Source organism: Aplidium turbinatum, chromosome 4 (genome assembly GCF_918807975.1).
Source record: "Aplidium turbinatum chromosome 4, kaAplTurb1.1, whole genome shotgun sequence".
Taxonomy (NCBI): Eukaryota; Metazoa; Chordata; class Ascidiacea; order Aplousobranchia; family Polyclinidae; genus Aplidium; species Aplidium turbinatum.
The window spans coordinates 35,548,752-35,562,904 of record NC_137475.1 but is presented as its reverse complement, the minus strand read 5'-3'; the positions used below and the strand labels follow the sequence as shown (position 1 = coordinate 35,562,904).

Here is a 14,153-nt window from a genome sequence, read left to right as displayed (position 1 = left end):
TTTTATGTTAATATAACAAGTTCTGACCTCAATGCCAAGCCCAACGTTAATTGAAGTGACTTCACAAAAATAAAATTACTACTGTGTTAAACCAACCTGTTTAAACTTGAAGGTGGATTTTCAGAACGTTTATAAAATTCTTAAGCTGATTACTAACTTGTTAAGTGCGCATCACGACAATTGTCGATCTAGCCAGTCGTTCTCACTTTGTGCATCGCGACAATAGTCGATTTTGATACCGTAGTTTTTCACGACGCACGTAATTTCGCTTTGTGGTCTTCGCCTTTGTCTGAAGGGCGCTATTGCAGCATGTGAGGAAACCGACAAACATTGTTTCCAAGAGCAATTGCAGTCTGACAAACACTGCAGTAGCCTAATATCAGTGGCGTATTCTCCTTACAATTCTGATGAAATCAGAAATCTTTCAGAAGCAACGCATTTATGTGTAGAAATTGAAAATGTTAATAGCAGAACCACCTCGCTCTCTTAATTTCAATATTCGAAACAACTGTTCGTTTTCAAAATTTGGAAACTTTGCTTACCCTGGCAACTCTGCATGCTGAGACGAGCTTAGCATGCGTTGATAATGCAATTTGCCTCTTCGCCACTCTTTTCTTTTACAACAGCGTGGCGCAAATGGAACCAAGGCATGCAGATTTAAAATTGCATGCAAACCAAAAATCACGATCTCGAGACAGGGTTGCCAGATTGGTATTTTTAGGACTAAATATCAGAAATTCGGAGTTTTTAAACAGTTTTAAGTTTGGCCGGACTATTTTTGTTTGGACGCTTGTTTTTTTTTTTAGTTTTCCGATTAGCATTTGTTTGGCCTTTTTTCTTTTGGTCCTCATAGTTTAAGTCCTTGCGGTTTTCTACTGTAGATAGTATGATATAAACTTACTTGAGACCTAAGCACAGTAGTTTAAAAGATCATCAAGAAAACGGGTCGGGTGTATGCTGAAGACTATCCCTGGCTGAAGGTCATACACCGCTGCATAACGCTTCAAGTCCACTTTCCTGCAGTGCAAGATAAAGATATAAAATTAAGACATTGGATTCATGGTGCGTTCCAAACTTCATTTTTTACAAAACAGCTCAAACAATTATCAGCTAAGTAAGGCTCAGATTGCAAGAAAAGCTATAAAATCTAAGGCAAATTTGCAAAATTTTCCTGGGGAGGCATGCCTCCAGACCCTCCTACACTGGCTATGACCCTCCTTCCATTGCATGCTTACGAAAATCAACCAGGATACGCATCACGACAATTGTCGATCTAGCCAGTCGTTCTCACTTTGTGCATCGCGACAATAGTCGATTTTGATACCGTAGTTTTTCATGACGCACGTAATTTCGCTTTGTGGTCTTCGCCTTTGTCTGAAGGGCGCTATTGCAGCGTGTGAGGGAACCGACAAACATTGTTTCCAAAAGCAATTGCAGTCTGACAAACACTGCAGTAGCGTAATAATGCAATTACATCTGAAAGCAATAGTCCGATATTGATTTCTTCGGATTAATCCAAAAGACAAAATGAACCAACAACTACAAAATCAGCTTTACGTGCTTATTAGTAGCGAAATATTTATTACGCACTTAAATGGTTAAGCTGACTGACATCACCGTGTGGACTGACTTCAACTTGCTTGCACTCAGAGCAACCCAACCTATGGGACTCTGTGATAATGAAAAATCACCTCATTATTGCTACCTAATGGATGTCACAATCCATATGCGTAGTTTCACGATAGGCGATTTTCATTCATACTCAAATAGCATGACATAAATACTATGTCGAGTGCCGTGAAAAGGTGTATTACTATTGAAAGAAATTACTTTTTAATATTTTTAACATGACATCACGATTGGACTATATAGGCTTCTTGAAGGTGGTGTTGGTAATACTATCTTCTTCAAAATGAATGATTCTTTTCCTTTTAGAAACATCAGTTAAAAAGACAACTGACGGCATTGTTGTTTGATAGCAATTTTTGTCATATGTTGTCTTTCTATTGCAGGAAATAAATTTTGGTGTTTTGGACGTAGCTGATAATGGCGGATTATTACCAGCAATTCGTCAGTTGATGGCCAAAGTTTATGTCCCTACAATACAGGCGATGACAAACTGGGGCCATCTTACAGAAACCCCCCACGGCAAGAAAACCAAAGAAACCTTTGTTCATAGCGTGGAAAATTTCGTTCATTATTTAGATAGTAAGTGAAATGCTCAGATTCTGCACTTTATTCTCAATGATCAAATTTAACCAATTTACAAATTTATTATTCTATCAGAATCTTTTGTCGATACTTTATAAACGAATCAATCAATTTTATTAGCTATTCGTGTAAATCAATAGGTGCCCAAATGAATGTTGACGGAGCTGTTCATCTTCATGATTGTGTCGAAATTGATCTCAGCCACATCAAAGGAGCGGCTGATTGTGCTAATGCTTCCAAAGACCCTGAAATGATTTCAAAAGTGGAAGAACTTGTGTCTGGTTGGAGAAAACAAATCGAACAGGTTTTCGATTTATTGCAAATTTAATACAGAAATTTACCTCACGTTTCCCATTTCTAACAAGCCAATTTAAATCATTTTAGCAAGAATTTAGGAATCGTAAATCGTGCGTTCTTTTTTCCGCCCATTAATAAGGCTGATTTTGAGTTGCAAGCAGGTTAACAATTAATGCTAATGCCTCGAAATGTAGCAAGATATATATCGAATTTCGTTTTTTTTTACTCGACTAACCTAAAAAAGGTCGTGTTTCATAAAATGATTATTTTATTGATTTTTGTTTTTCAATCATTTTTGTTTCTCGGTTTTTCCCAGTAGCGGGAGCTTGTTCACAGGCAGATTTTACTCCAAATCTTTTCCCTCGAACGGACACGACCCTTCATAACACCCTCTCCAACACTACATGTACCTTTATAACACATGCTCACATCTCATGTTATTCAAAAAAGTATGACATATTATCCATCGTCTTATGAGCGTATTTAAAGCGTACTTGACATCGATCAAGTTCTTTGACTTTGCAGTTGGTATTTTTTTCGTAAATCTGAATTCTGTGATATTTGTCTGTCTTCAATGTTACTTTTGTTACAAGGTTCTTGCGGAGAGCGAACAAATGCGTAAAGAAGCAGATGACACTGGTCCACTGGCAGAGCTTGAACACTGGAGGTTTCTAATGTCAAAGTTCAACTCCTTACTCGAACATATTAAAGGTGAACGTTGCAAGGCTGCCATCAACACTTTGCACTTGGCGAAGTCGAAAGTCTTGAAGGTACTTTTAACTTTGATCTGTAGATCTATCTACATTAAACTATTGCATCACATCAACAAATGCGTGTGTTGTAGACTGCTTGTTATGCATTAGCTTTTGCTAAAGTTATTTTTCATACTATAAATCGAAACTCCCAATTAGATTCAATTTAGTTCATTGCTTGTTTAGGCATGGCGAGGAATGGATGTCCAGATCACTGACCACGCAAATGAAGCAAAAGACAATGTCAAGTACCTTTATTCGCTCGAGAAGACCTGTACACCACTCTACAATTCAGATCCTGTAAACTTTTTAATTTCTTTAGATATCTAATTGCTTTTTTTGTCATTGTATGTCTTGTAGACAGTAGGCTATAGTTTTTTGAACAAGTCGTGTGATTCTGGATAAGTTATTTGTTGCAGGCTATCATGTCAAAATTTCATTACTCACAATTGACAAAATAAACATTATTTTTTCATTCTAGGTAAGCATGGTTGAAGTGATACCGACGCTCATCAATATCATCAGTATGATACACAACATATCCCGTTATTACAACACCTCTCAGCGAATGACGTCATTGTTTATAAAAGTAACCAACCAAATGGTGACGGCTTGTCGTAAGTACATCACTGAGAATGGCCAAAAGCGCATCTGGGATCAAGATAGTTTTTATGTGAAAAAAAAGATCAGTGTAAGTCGTACTTTTTGTAGAACTAACTTTTATCCATTAAAAGGTGGTTTGCTTTATTGGTTTGTAACCTGTTTGCAATTTTAGATCAATCACAGTACAAACTTTTTTTAAATTAATTTTGTATTTTACCATTTTGTCTTGTATTATGCGAACAATTTTGTGCATGTTGCTTCATAGACTAGCCCATACCTTTTCTTCACAAAGAAACAATTTCTTAGTGATTGGTATGTTTTTGACGCTGCATCTTCAACATTCATATTTCCGAATATTCTGTCCTTGTACAGGATTGCATCAGCTTGTACAAGCAATATGTGGACGGATTCCAAAAAATGAAAATCGACCTGCAGACCGGACCCGAGCGAAACCTTGATTTTTCTGAGATGTACATATTCGGAAAGTTTGATACTTTTTGTAGAAGACTCAATAAAGTATGTCACAGTAAATCAAAATCTAATTAGAATCTTGATTATATTATCTGCTTTCTTTTTCCAGACCTAGTAGTTTTTTACTTTCAGATTAGTTTTGTGTGTTGCAATGGTGCTCTTATGTCTTATTTTGGCTTATTGTGTAATGTTTACGTTACTTAGCAAGACAACATTTCAAAGAGTTTGACATTGCCAAATATTGCAGTGTTTTTGTTACAGCCGTGTTTGTTTTCCATAAAGGAAAAGGCTAATAGTTGTTATGATACCAGAGATTGACTGATGAGTCTAAACTCATCAGTCAATAGACTCATCATTTTATGCCAAAATTTCTTTAATTTCCTTTTGTCGACTGCTTATGTAGCATGTTTTCTTTTGTGAGTTTTCTTCCAAAAGCATTCTGTATTTTTCTGAAACACATGGTTCATCAAGTTTTAACTATTCAGATAACGGAGCTACTGCAAACCATCGAAGTATTTTCCATGTTGAGTGAGAGCAAAATAGAAGGAATTGATAGTCTCTCCAACAAGTTTCTTGCTGTTGTTACCAACACAAAAAAGAAACCTTATGATATTCTCGATCACAGGTTAACATTTTAGCATCGTAAAACTGTTCATACGTAGTCATAAAATGGCAAGGCTACTTGAATTTTTGTGAAATTACAGAGAAATAATTTTCTGATCAACTTAAAGTTTTATTCACCAACCGATGTTACCTGTTCAGTTAATAAGCAGTGCTAAAAATGAATTTGCTGTTCAATAAACTGCAGGAAAGTGGATTTTGACAACGATTTCGAAAGCTTTCGAGAATCTATTCACAACTTAGAATGCCAGCTCCAGTCGTTCATGGACGGTTGTTTTGATCGAGTCCAATCTGCAGCACAAGCATTGCTCCTCTTGAAACGATTTGAGAAGTTGAAGATACCTTGTTTGCAGGTGTCAATTTTGAAATTCTTAAGTTTTAATTACGTTAGAAAACACATCAAAAATTACAAAAACCAAATGTAATTGTTGCGATAGAGTGTTTCAAAATTTCACCACTTTTAAATTTCAAAACAAGTACCTTTTTTTCTGATGGAGTTTTGGCCGCTGATTACGAATCTGGCATTATTTTTTCATTATGACGTCATCTTGAGGGTGCCCCACGCGATTTTTCGCGTTTTTTTCAATATCTCGAAAACTACTTGGGCTAGACGTATGGAATTAGTATCAAATGATGCCGAATATACGATTTCCTTTCTCTACTTAAGAGTGTTTAAAGTCGTATCTGCTTCAGAAAAAAAGTTATTTGAGAAAAACACTTTTTTATTGTTTTTTACATCCATTCCATATCTATAATCTTCGAGCTATATGACAATTACAATTGTGACGTCAATTCGGTAATTGGTAATAACAATGGTAATTGTTTGCTGACAATACGGGTCTTAAGGGATAAAAACAATTTCCAATTTGAATTTAGTTGGTCAGTTTTAAATGCAGTATAAGCAGGGATATGGCATGGTTGAGATCTGTTGAGGTTAAGTCTCTGATAGTCTCGAAAAAGTTACTTGGAAATACATTACCAACGTGTAGAGAAGTTATAGAGCACTATCAGTATATTCAGCAGCTTTTGATGGATACAGACACGACAAGATGTAGTTATGAATGACATAGTTCAACTGTGGAGAAGAGCCAGCTTGCCTGCTATCGAGTTGAGAAGTATCCATACAAAACTGAAGCAACTTATTCACAAGTTTGCTGTGGCAAGAAAACGTGCCAAGAAATTCAAACTTATTTCAATCAGCGATGGCTGGCTCGACCAGCTCTTTGATATAACCAAGTGCCGGTGTGAAATACCAGATATATTTCAAACGTATAAAGGTAAGCTGATTTGTAGTTGCAGTTTTGACCACAGAGTTCCAGAAAAAGAAATTATGTTTCTGAAAGATCAAAGGTCCGATAGAAGAATGATTTTATCTTCATCCAAAGATGCACTGTTTAATATACACAAGCTGCGGAGTGTAATCAAGCTCAAGCTACGCACCACGGCGGAAGATGATATTAAGAACCCCACATCCAGTAAATTAAGAGCTACAATAAACGGAGGCCTATCCAATTCTAAAGTTTTATTCAATTCGTTGAGACCGCGCCAGTTCGATTTAAATATAAATTCTAATGAGAGCAACGATGATGTTTTGGATGCAGAGACGAGTGATAATGTTAGGGACACGTCAGCCTATTTCGACCTGGATTACCAACCTGCTCCCAAACATCTTGCAGGAGGAAAAGCTTACCTTAAAAAACGTTCATTTTCGATCAGTACCAGTGACTGTGTTAAAGCAGACCGTCGTTTAGTGTCGATTCGCCAACAATCCGATCTGCAGCGATCAACTGTTGGAGAAAAAAATATTTCTGCTTCGCCAACAACTGTACTTCGAAAGCGCGAGCAGTGTCGACTTGAAGCTTTAAATCAATGTGAGGAAGAGCTGAAACATGCTAAAGCAATTCAATTATGCTATGATGGAAAAATTATAAACAAAATGGACAGGGACATCTTTTTGGGACAATTTGTGGATACAGGAGTCAAGTGTGAAAAAGTTATAGCTGTGAAAACTTTTTTGGAAGGAATTTCGGTAACTTCTCAGACCATTTTTAACTGTGTTACCGAGCAAATTTGTGAGGATACTTTGAGTAAAATATATTCAGTTATGTCAGATACTACTGCATTAAACACAGGGAAAAATCTGGTATAAATAAGCGCCTGGCCGATTTCTTCATGGAACGGCATGGTCGAGGCATCCACACATTGGAATGCATATTTCATGTTAATCAAATATATTTCACTCATGTCATCTCAAAAATCGAAGGGCAAAAGAAGGGACCTGGAGCAATGCAAGATGGAGCACTGATGAATCACTTTAGTGAAATCAAGAAGCCTGATTTGAGTCACATTGTTGACAGAGTTAAACTTAGCGTTCCTATCACAGGATTAGCCGCTCTGCATTTGAGAAAGAAAGCAGAATGGTTCTCTAGTCAAATAGAAAATGGCAGTAACGACCATTCGTTTAGGAACGATCACGTGTGTTTACTTGCTTTGGCTTGTTACCTTGTAATGTATGTTCCAGAAAAGATGAGAAATCTTTTGGTTTACAAGCAAGAGCCGACATGCCATGCCCGATGGATTACAACAGCAAGCGGATATCTTCGTCTGTTGATTTTCAACGTCTGTAAACTGGATGGTAACCAAAAAGAAAAACTTACTAGATTGGTATCTTACATAGTTTCAGTCTATCTACCTTCGTTTTTGCTTATTCACCTAATGCCTTCCGCTGCTGAAGGCCCGGGTATCATGATTGTGCAACGAAATATTTTACTTGCGTACAGAGACCTCGATTCAGAACTTGCATATGTCGCTTTGAAGTACTTTTACGACCATGCTCTGCAATGGCTGACACCAATAAACATCTCATTAAGCGTTTTCTCTGAAGTACCACCTTATTCCGTTGAAGCTGTAAAAACAGTAGCGTTTCCGCAATCAGTAGATGCCAGAAGTTTACTGCGAGATCGCAAAGCCGGACTTCGAAACTTTTTTACCGCAAAGAGCAAAACTGCTCCTTGTATGATGTGTTGCGATGTTCCGGAGACATTTTGGAAAAAAATTGAGAACAACAACAGAGCGACGCAAAGGATGATTGGGAAATTAAAAGGTGTCGTTAACAACAGGATTATCGATAACCCATCACAAGCAGGAAAGACAGATGCTCGCTTCCGCGCGTTTCTTTGTAATTAGCAGACGACCATCATGAACGTTGAAAATAATTTTAGTGTTATGTTAGTATATAGTTTGTTGTTTTGGTTAAGATACAGCTGAGTGGGATATACTGTATGCTCTTTTATTCCTGATTATACTACTCGCGATTGTTTATGTCAGTGGAATTTTTTTAGCATGTGATTTTTCCTGGCCAATCTATCTAGGCTCTTTAGTTGCTAATATTTTTTTATAATATTGCGGTGTATTTTACTTAATATGGTATTAATTGTATAATATTGACTTAAAACGACTACAGGTTATAAAATCAAATTTAAAAGTAGAAACGCTTTTTAAATTTGAACCCATTCTGCAAATGGCGCCACAATTGTAATAGTCATATAGCTCGAAGATTATAGATATGGATATAAAAACAATAAAAAAGTGTTTTTCTCAAATTACTTTTTTTCTAAAGCAGATACGACTTTAAACTCTCTTAAGTATAGATAGGAAATCGTATATTCTGCATCATTTGATACAAATTCCATACGTCTAGCCCAAGTAGTTTTCGAGATATTGAAAAAACGCGAAAACTCGTGAAAAATCGCGTGGGGCACCCTCAAGATGACGTCATAATGAAAAAGTAATGCCAGATTTGTAATCAGCGGCCAAAACTCCATCAGAAAAAAAGGTACTCGTTTTGAAATTTAAAAGTGGTGAAATTTTGAAACACCCTAAGATCTACTCATGGTTTCAAATGAGTTGTATTTTGTATGGGTAGTCTCAGTTTCATTTCTACAACAGGCTATCAAGTTTTCTTTAATATTATTAAAACATACCATTTTTTTTAAATAAACAGAGCGATATCAGGGACAAATATGGTGTGATACTGCACACGTTTACTCAAGAAATAGAAGAGATCAAGCGGCTCTACCAAAAGTTTCGCGATGACCCATCAATACCTCGGGACATGCCTCCCATTGCTGGTAAGATCATGTGGTCTCGACAACTATTCAGGAAGATCCAAGAACCAATGGAGGTTTTTCAAGAGAATGCTCCAGAACTGCTTAAGGTATGAGGATGCAGTGTTCACGGCAAATTAAGGGTAATAGTTTTGTTCACATCCGTTGTACCATCTTTAAGCCACCTAACGGATGTCACAATCAATATGCCTAGTTCCGCAGAAGGCTACATTTTTGTTTTAGAATAGGTGCACTATTTGTTGTGTAATTGTGTTGTGGTGTTTTGACGATTACCAACCGATAGTAACCTTTAGTTACTCAATCTGTTATTGTGAAATCTGCTTCTAGAAAGTTTCTGTGTACGTGACATTCTGGAAACTTCTTTGACTTATTGACCAGAAGAATGAACTTTTGTGATGTAATATTAGCCTAGTCTCTGGAAGATTCTGGTTCAAGTAAACTGTTATAAATAGCCGCATCATTGATCTTTATTATTATTAGAGTTGTGTATGACAAGGATTAGAAGTTGTAATGAAAAGTATATTGAAAACGATTTCAGAGTTCCAGCCGATATTGAATAGATTGTAAAATATGGAAGTTATTGCCAATCGTAAAGTAGCTGTTGCACGTAGTAGTGTATATTTGTTTTAAAATTGACGAAGATGTTTGCTGTTCAGAATTTAATTTCTTTATGTGCTGGAAGTGGTGAACCATTCGTCAGTTTACGAATTTTCATCTAGTTTCTCACAACTAGAACTATTTCACCGTTTATTTGACTATTTAGCGGTTGATATCCTAATAAACTATGCCATCAACCTTTCCAAAGTCTCTTTACGTGTAAGAACTCGAAGGAATTGTGACAATGGTGTGGAACGGAAGGTCTGCGCGACCTGGACGATGAAACCAAAGACTGACTGTTCTAGTAGCCTTCCAGTGTAGTTTGGAACATCGTGAATCTGGAGTGATAAAAATAAACCCTCGACCCCAGAGTCTCATAAGACCACGACGTTTTGTTCACAATCTTCAAATAAATATTTTCCCTTGTGTTGCAAATGAATCCCAGGTTAAAATGCTTGTTCTCCGCCGCTGCAAATATCCGACCTCCGTAACTAATGATCATTATTAATGTTGATCGTAAAAGGAATATAGTATACCAGTATATTGGTCTATCTATTCCTACTTTAAGTAGGCATGGTTTACTTATAAGTAGATTACTTTGTATGATTTTGCAACTTTAGTAAACTTTAGTGGGGATTTAATTGTTGGTATAGTCTAGCTGTAGCCCAAGAAAACCCTCTTATTAAAGTTAGTGTTGACATTTTGTTCAGGATAAAGAAGGAAAGATGTTGGTGAAGAATTACAACAGAATGGGCAAGATATTGATGGAATTTGAAGTGCTCTATTACCGAGCGTGGTGTCGTGAAACAGACAACATTAAATACGCTTTGCAAGCAACCTTGCTTGTCCGACATCCAGAAACCAAGCTACTGTATATAAACTACGACCCGCAGATTCCAGCCATGGTACGAGAGGCAACTTGCATGATTAGAATGGATTTGGAAGTCCCAGAAGTGGCCACGAATCTTCTAAGAAAGATTGACGACCTCAAGCACACTAAAGTATGTCAAAATGCTCTTGGCAAATCTTCACAGTTTTAGAGAAAACTTCCACTGAAAGCGAAAGTCATTGCCATTGCATGGTTTCAGACTTCAAATGGATTAGAGTTAGACTAAGCGATGCAAGTTTTGGTTGAATTGATCGAAATCCATTTGAACTTTTAAAATATTTTCAAAAGGTACATTTTATTAAATGCAAATGTTTCTTTGCCAGGAAACTCTTGAAACATTGATGAGTGATTATGACAACGCAAAGGAAAGCATTCCAACAATCATGCAACCTCTAATGAAGCCCCACATCAAGCAAGTTGATCGTGCCATCAGACACGGCCTTATATTCACTACATGGAGCTCTCTCAACCACAAGGTAAAAACTTGATCTTCTTGTTTTTCTCTCATTAACTTCCAGTCATCTCTCTGAATATGTATTTACTTAATCAGCCGGGTCAAAGGCCATGCCTTTAGTACAAGCTATGTTTTACAACACCGTATTATATTTATCTTCTTTAAGAGACGTAGCATATGCTTGGAGAGGCATTACAGCCACAGTCGAGAACCCTTGGTGAAAATGCTTGAATCTGGTGCTCCACTATATCGTATTGCAACAAAAAATGTTTCAATGAAATCTATAGTGAAATTTGCATTCGTCGTTTTTATCTGCGCAGTATTACTTGTTATTCAGTTCGTTACTGAAGTAACGTTATGTTGAAGTGAAGTAACTTTGATAAATGCCTTGCCTTCACACCAGCTGTACTTTCACAACGTTGAGAAGGTGCTCGGTCAGTTGAAGCGAGTCATCCGTGAAGTGAATGACTTGAAGGAAGCTCGCATCGACGACATGCTGCATGCCATCACCACCACTTCCTTGATAAACTTCGACGATGAGTCGACGTACAATTTGACCAAGTTCCTATCCTGGTATAACGTAGACGTGCATTTATATCTTACAATATTTTTTTGGATGAATTTCAACCTTTAAGACATTTTGTTACGACGTGATATAAACAAGTTTGGTGTTTGGAAGAAAAGTAAGGTAAACGGGAGAAAAGATTGGTATTACTTTGATGAGAACAATAAAAGATACAATGGTGTGGAAACACAAGTGGAGGTCATCTGCCAGCAGTGGCATGATCGGTTGATGATGGTCATCATCAGTCGCTATTTTCGTTTGCAGCAGATTGCTCATCAACATGGGCATTTAAATGTTTGTTTTCAAGAGTGGTGATATTGAACTAACTCGCGCAGTGTCGCCAAATTGAGTCTGGTCCATGTCTGAATTTTGTCTTTTCGTCGTTTTGCCATCATAAACACCCAAAACGTTGATGATGGCATACAAATTTGCTTGCTTTCTCAGTTTGCACAATAAATCTTGTTAAAATTTTGGCAGCGCAAAAGAACATTGCGAGAACATGGCAAAGTACTTGAACAGAAAAAGTCAGCATGTGAAAACAGCTGTGCTGGATCTCATCAAAGTGTTTTCAAAGCACTCTGGCCGGGCAGATTTTGTGTGAGTTACTCGTGCATTGAAGGTTTAAGTGGTCATATTTTTTGTATGTAAAAACAGATCGATTTATTCCTTTAGCCACGATTGTTTTTCATCAATTTCATGAGAAGTAAAAGCTTAACAATGCCATGGTGTTGCGTCGATGTTATCTATAGACTTATATTGACTTCTTGTGTCCATAACATTTAGATTCAATATGGACTCATCTGCAGCGTCAAGAACAAAGTACAAAGACAGTATCGACTTCACTGAAGACGATGCGTTTATGGTTGAGTGCGAAGAACTAGTGGATTATTTCAAGACCCGAACTCTTGAAGCGTTGCTCAAATGCACAAGACATTCTCTAGATCTCATAAAGAGAAGGTGTGCTTATTGCTCTGTGCTCTTAAGCGTGCAGAAACTATAATACTGTGATGCTCAAGAAGTTGATATAATTCCATTCTGTGAACTGTTTTCTCTTCAACAATAGGGTCTTCTATCCAAAGTCTTCGTACAGCCAGCGACTTGCGCAGAACGACCAATCGGGCGGCCAGGTACCAACTGGAACCACTCTGCTGACACGCGAAGGGATGTCGCCTTTGTTGCAAGTCAACATAGAGCTGGCGATTCCAACAGTGGAGTTGAAGCCAAACCTTGAAGAATGCCAGTCTGCTATAAACGAGGCTGTCAGGTTTGATTGTGTTTCTGTAATTCACATGTCTTATAAGCTAATGTTACTATTTTTACACTCATACCCAATTGCGACTATACTAAGTGAAATTGCCTGAACGTACAAAGAAAGTTGTAGGCATTAGATGAACAACAAAGTCGAATGAATGTGTTATTATAATATTTGCACGCTTAACTGCCAGGTGGTTGTTTGGAAAATGAAAATACCAAACTGCCGTGATAATAAGGAGCTGTTTTGTCTTGAATTGCAGATGCATTGTGGATGTGAGTAAACAAGTCTACTGTTGGAGCCAACATCAAGACTTCGAACAGACCAATGAAGCCGAGGAACATACCGGCGGCAATCGCCAGTTCAAACACAGCGATACCAAGAGGCAGCCCAGTCATGCCAACATCGCCACTGTTTCCGTGCCCGCTGAGAAGCTTCAGAACCATTACAAGGTAGGATGCCGCTTTGGTTTTGTAAAATTGTCTCTGTTTAAACTTGTACACCTTCTCAAAATTTATAGCGAGTTCGTATCCCAGCTACTCAGCTTGGTCACATTCATGCCTGAAATGCGTGTGAAGAGCTTACATGCCAGTGCTCATTTCTGTGCTTTTATTTTTTCGTCTTCAATGTGCAGTCGATATCAGAACACAAAGACATCACCAAACTAGTCATGATGCTTGCCAGTGGAATGAATAGCATGCGGGAACCGGTAGCTAGCCATCTTCAACAGTTCAGTAGCTTCCAAATGCTGTGGGAAGAAGAACGAGATGCAAAAGTGAAAGAGTCAGTATAAGTTGACATTGCGCAACGCCTAAGTTGACATTGCGCAACGGAAAATGTTTTTATACAGACTTGCGCATTATGACTTGCTTCAAAATTTCTGTTGAATTTGTTCTATTAGTTAGTTTTTTTTTGTAATATAGCTAATAATATGCAATCCCATTAGCAATACAGTGTTTGTCTATCTGCTTATGATATTGTGAATTTATTTTTTTCCACAAGGCGCATTATTAGCATATTAGTAATCGCATTGAAATATGTTGCCTTGTCTCTGGCCGAGCTGATATGACACTCTTTATCAAACTGTGCGATTATGTGATCGCACTCACAGGTTCATGTCAACAAATCCGCTCCTCACCGAATTCCGTGCCGAGATAATGCGATACGAGGAGGTGAATCAACGAATCGAACATCTTCCAATTTCAATAGGTGTCGGCCCCCTTTTGCTTGTTTCTGAAAACATTAAATCATCTCTTGTAGTGGAAACAAAAGCTTGGAAGGTATTTATTTTTAATTCTGATTGGCCTCAAACAA

The 14,153-nt window shown here is 37.5% G+C and overlaps 1 protein-coding gene across 1 annotated transcript in view; it reads left to right on the top strand.

Annotated features, from left to right (window-relative positions):
- LOC145769626 (dynein axonemal heavy chain 8-like) overlaps positions 1-14,153 on the top strand; it is a 60,422-nt gene that overhangs the window by 15,405 nt on the left and 30,864 nt on the right. Inside the window, exons 5-22 of the mRNA XM_082581296.1 lie at positions 2,013-2,208; positions 2,352-2,515; positions 3,102-3,278; positions 3,447-3,560; positions 3,742-3,951; positions 4,236-4,379; positions 4,820-4,959; positions 5,143-5,308; positions 8,959-9,171; positions 10,390-10,680; positions 10,892-11,044; positions 11,426-11,595; positions 12,065-12,184; positions 12,371-12,544; positions 12,651-12,851; positions 13,102-13,291; positions 13,474-13,622; positions 13,951-14,119. Coding sequence (XP_082437422.1) covers positions 2,013-2,208; positions 2,352-2,515; positions 3,102-3,278; positions 3,447-3,560; positions 3,742-3,951; positions 4,236-4,379; positions 4,820-4,959; positions 5,143-5,308; positions 8,959-9,171; positions 10,390-10,680; positions 10,892-11,044; positions 11,426-11,595; positions 12,065-12,184; positions 12,371-12,544; positions 12,651-12,851; positions 13,102-13,291; positions 13,474-13,622; positions 13,951-14,119 — 3,141 coding nt within the window. The remainder of the gene's footprint in view (positions 1-2,012; positions 2,209-2,351; positions 2,516-3,101; positions 3,279-3,446; positions 3,561-3,741; positions 3,952-4,235; positions 4,380-4,819; positions 4,960-5,142; positions 5,309-8,958; positions 9,172-10,389; positions 10,681-10,891; positions 11,045-11,425; positions 11,596-12,064; positions 12,185-12,370; positions 12,545-12,650; positions 12,852-13,101; positions 13,292-13,473; positions 13,623-13,950; positions 14,120-14,153) is intronic.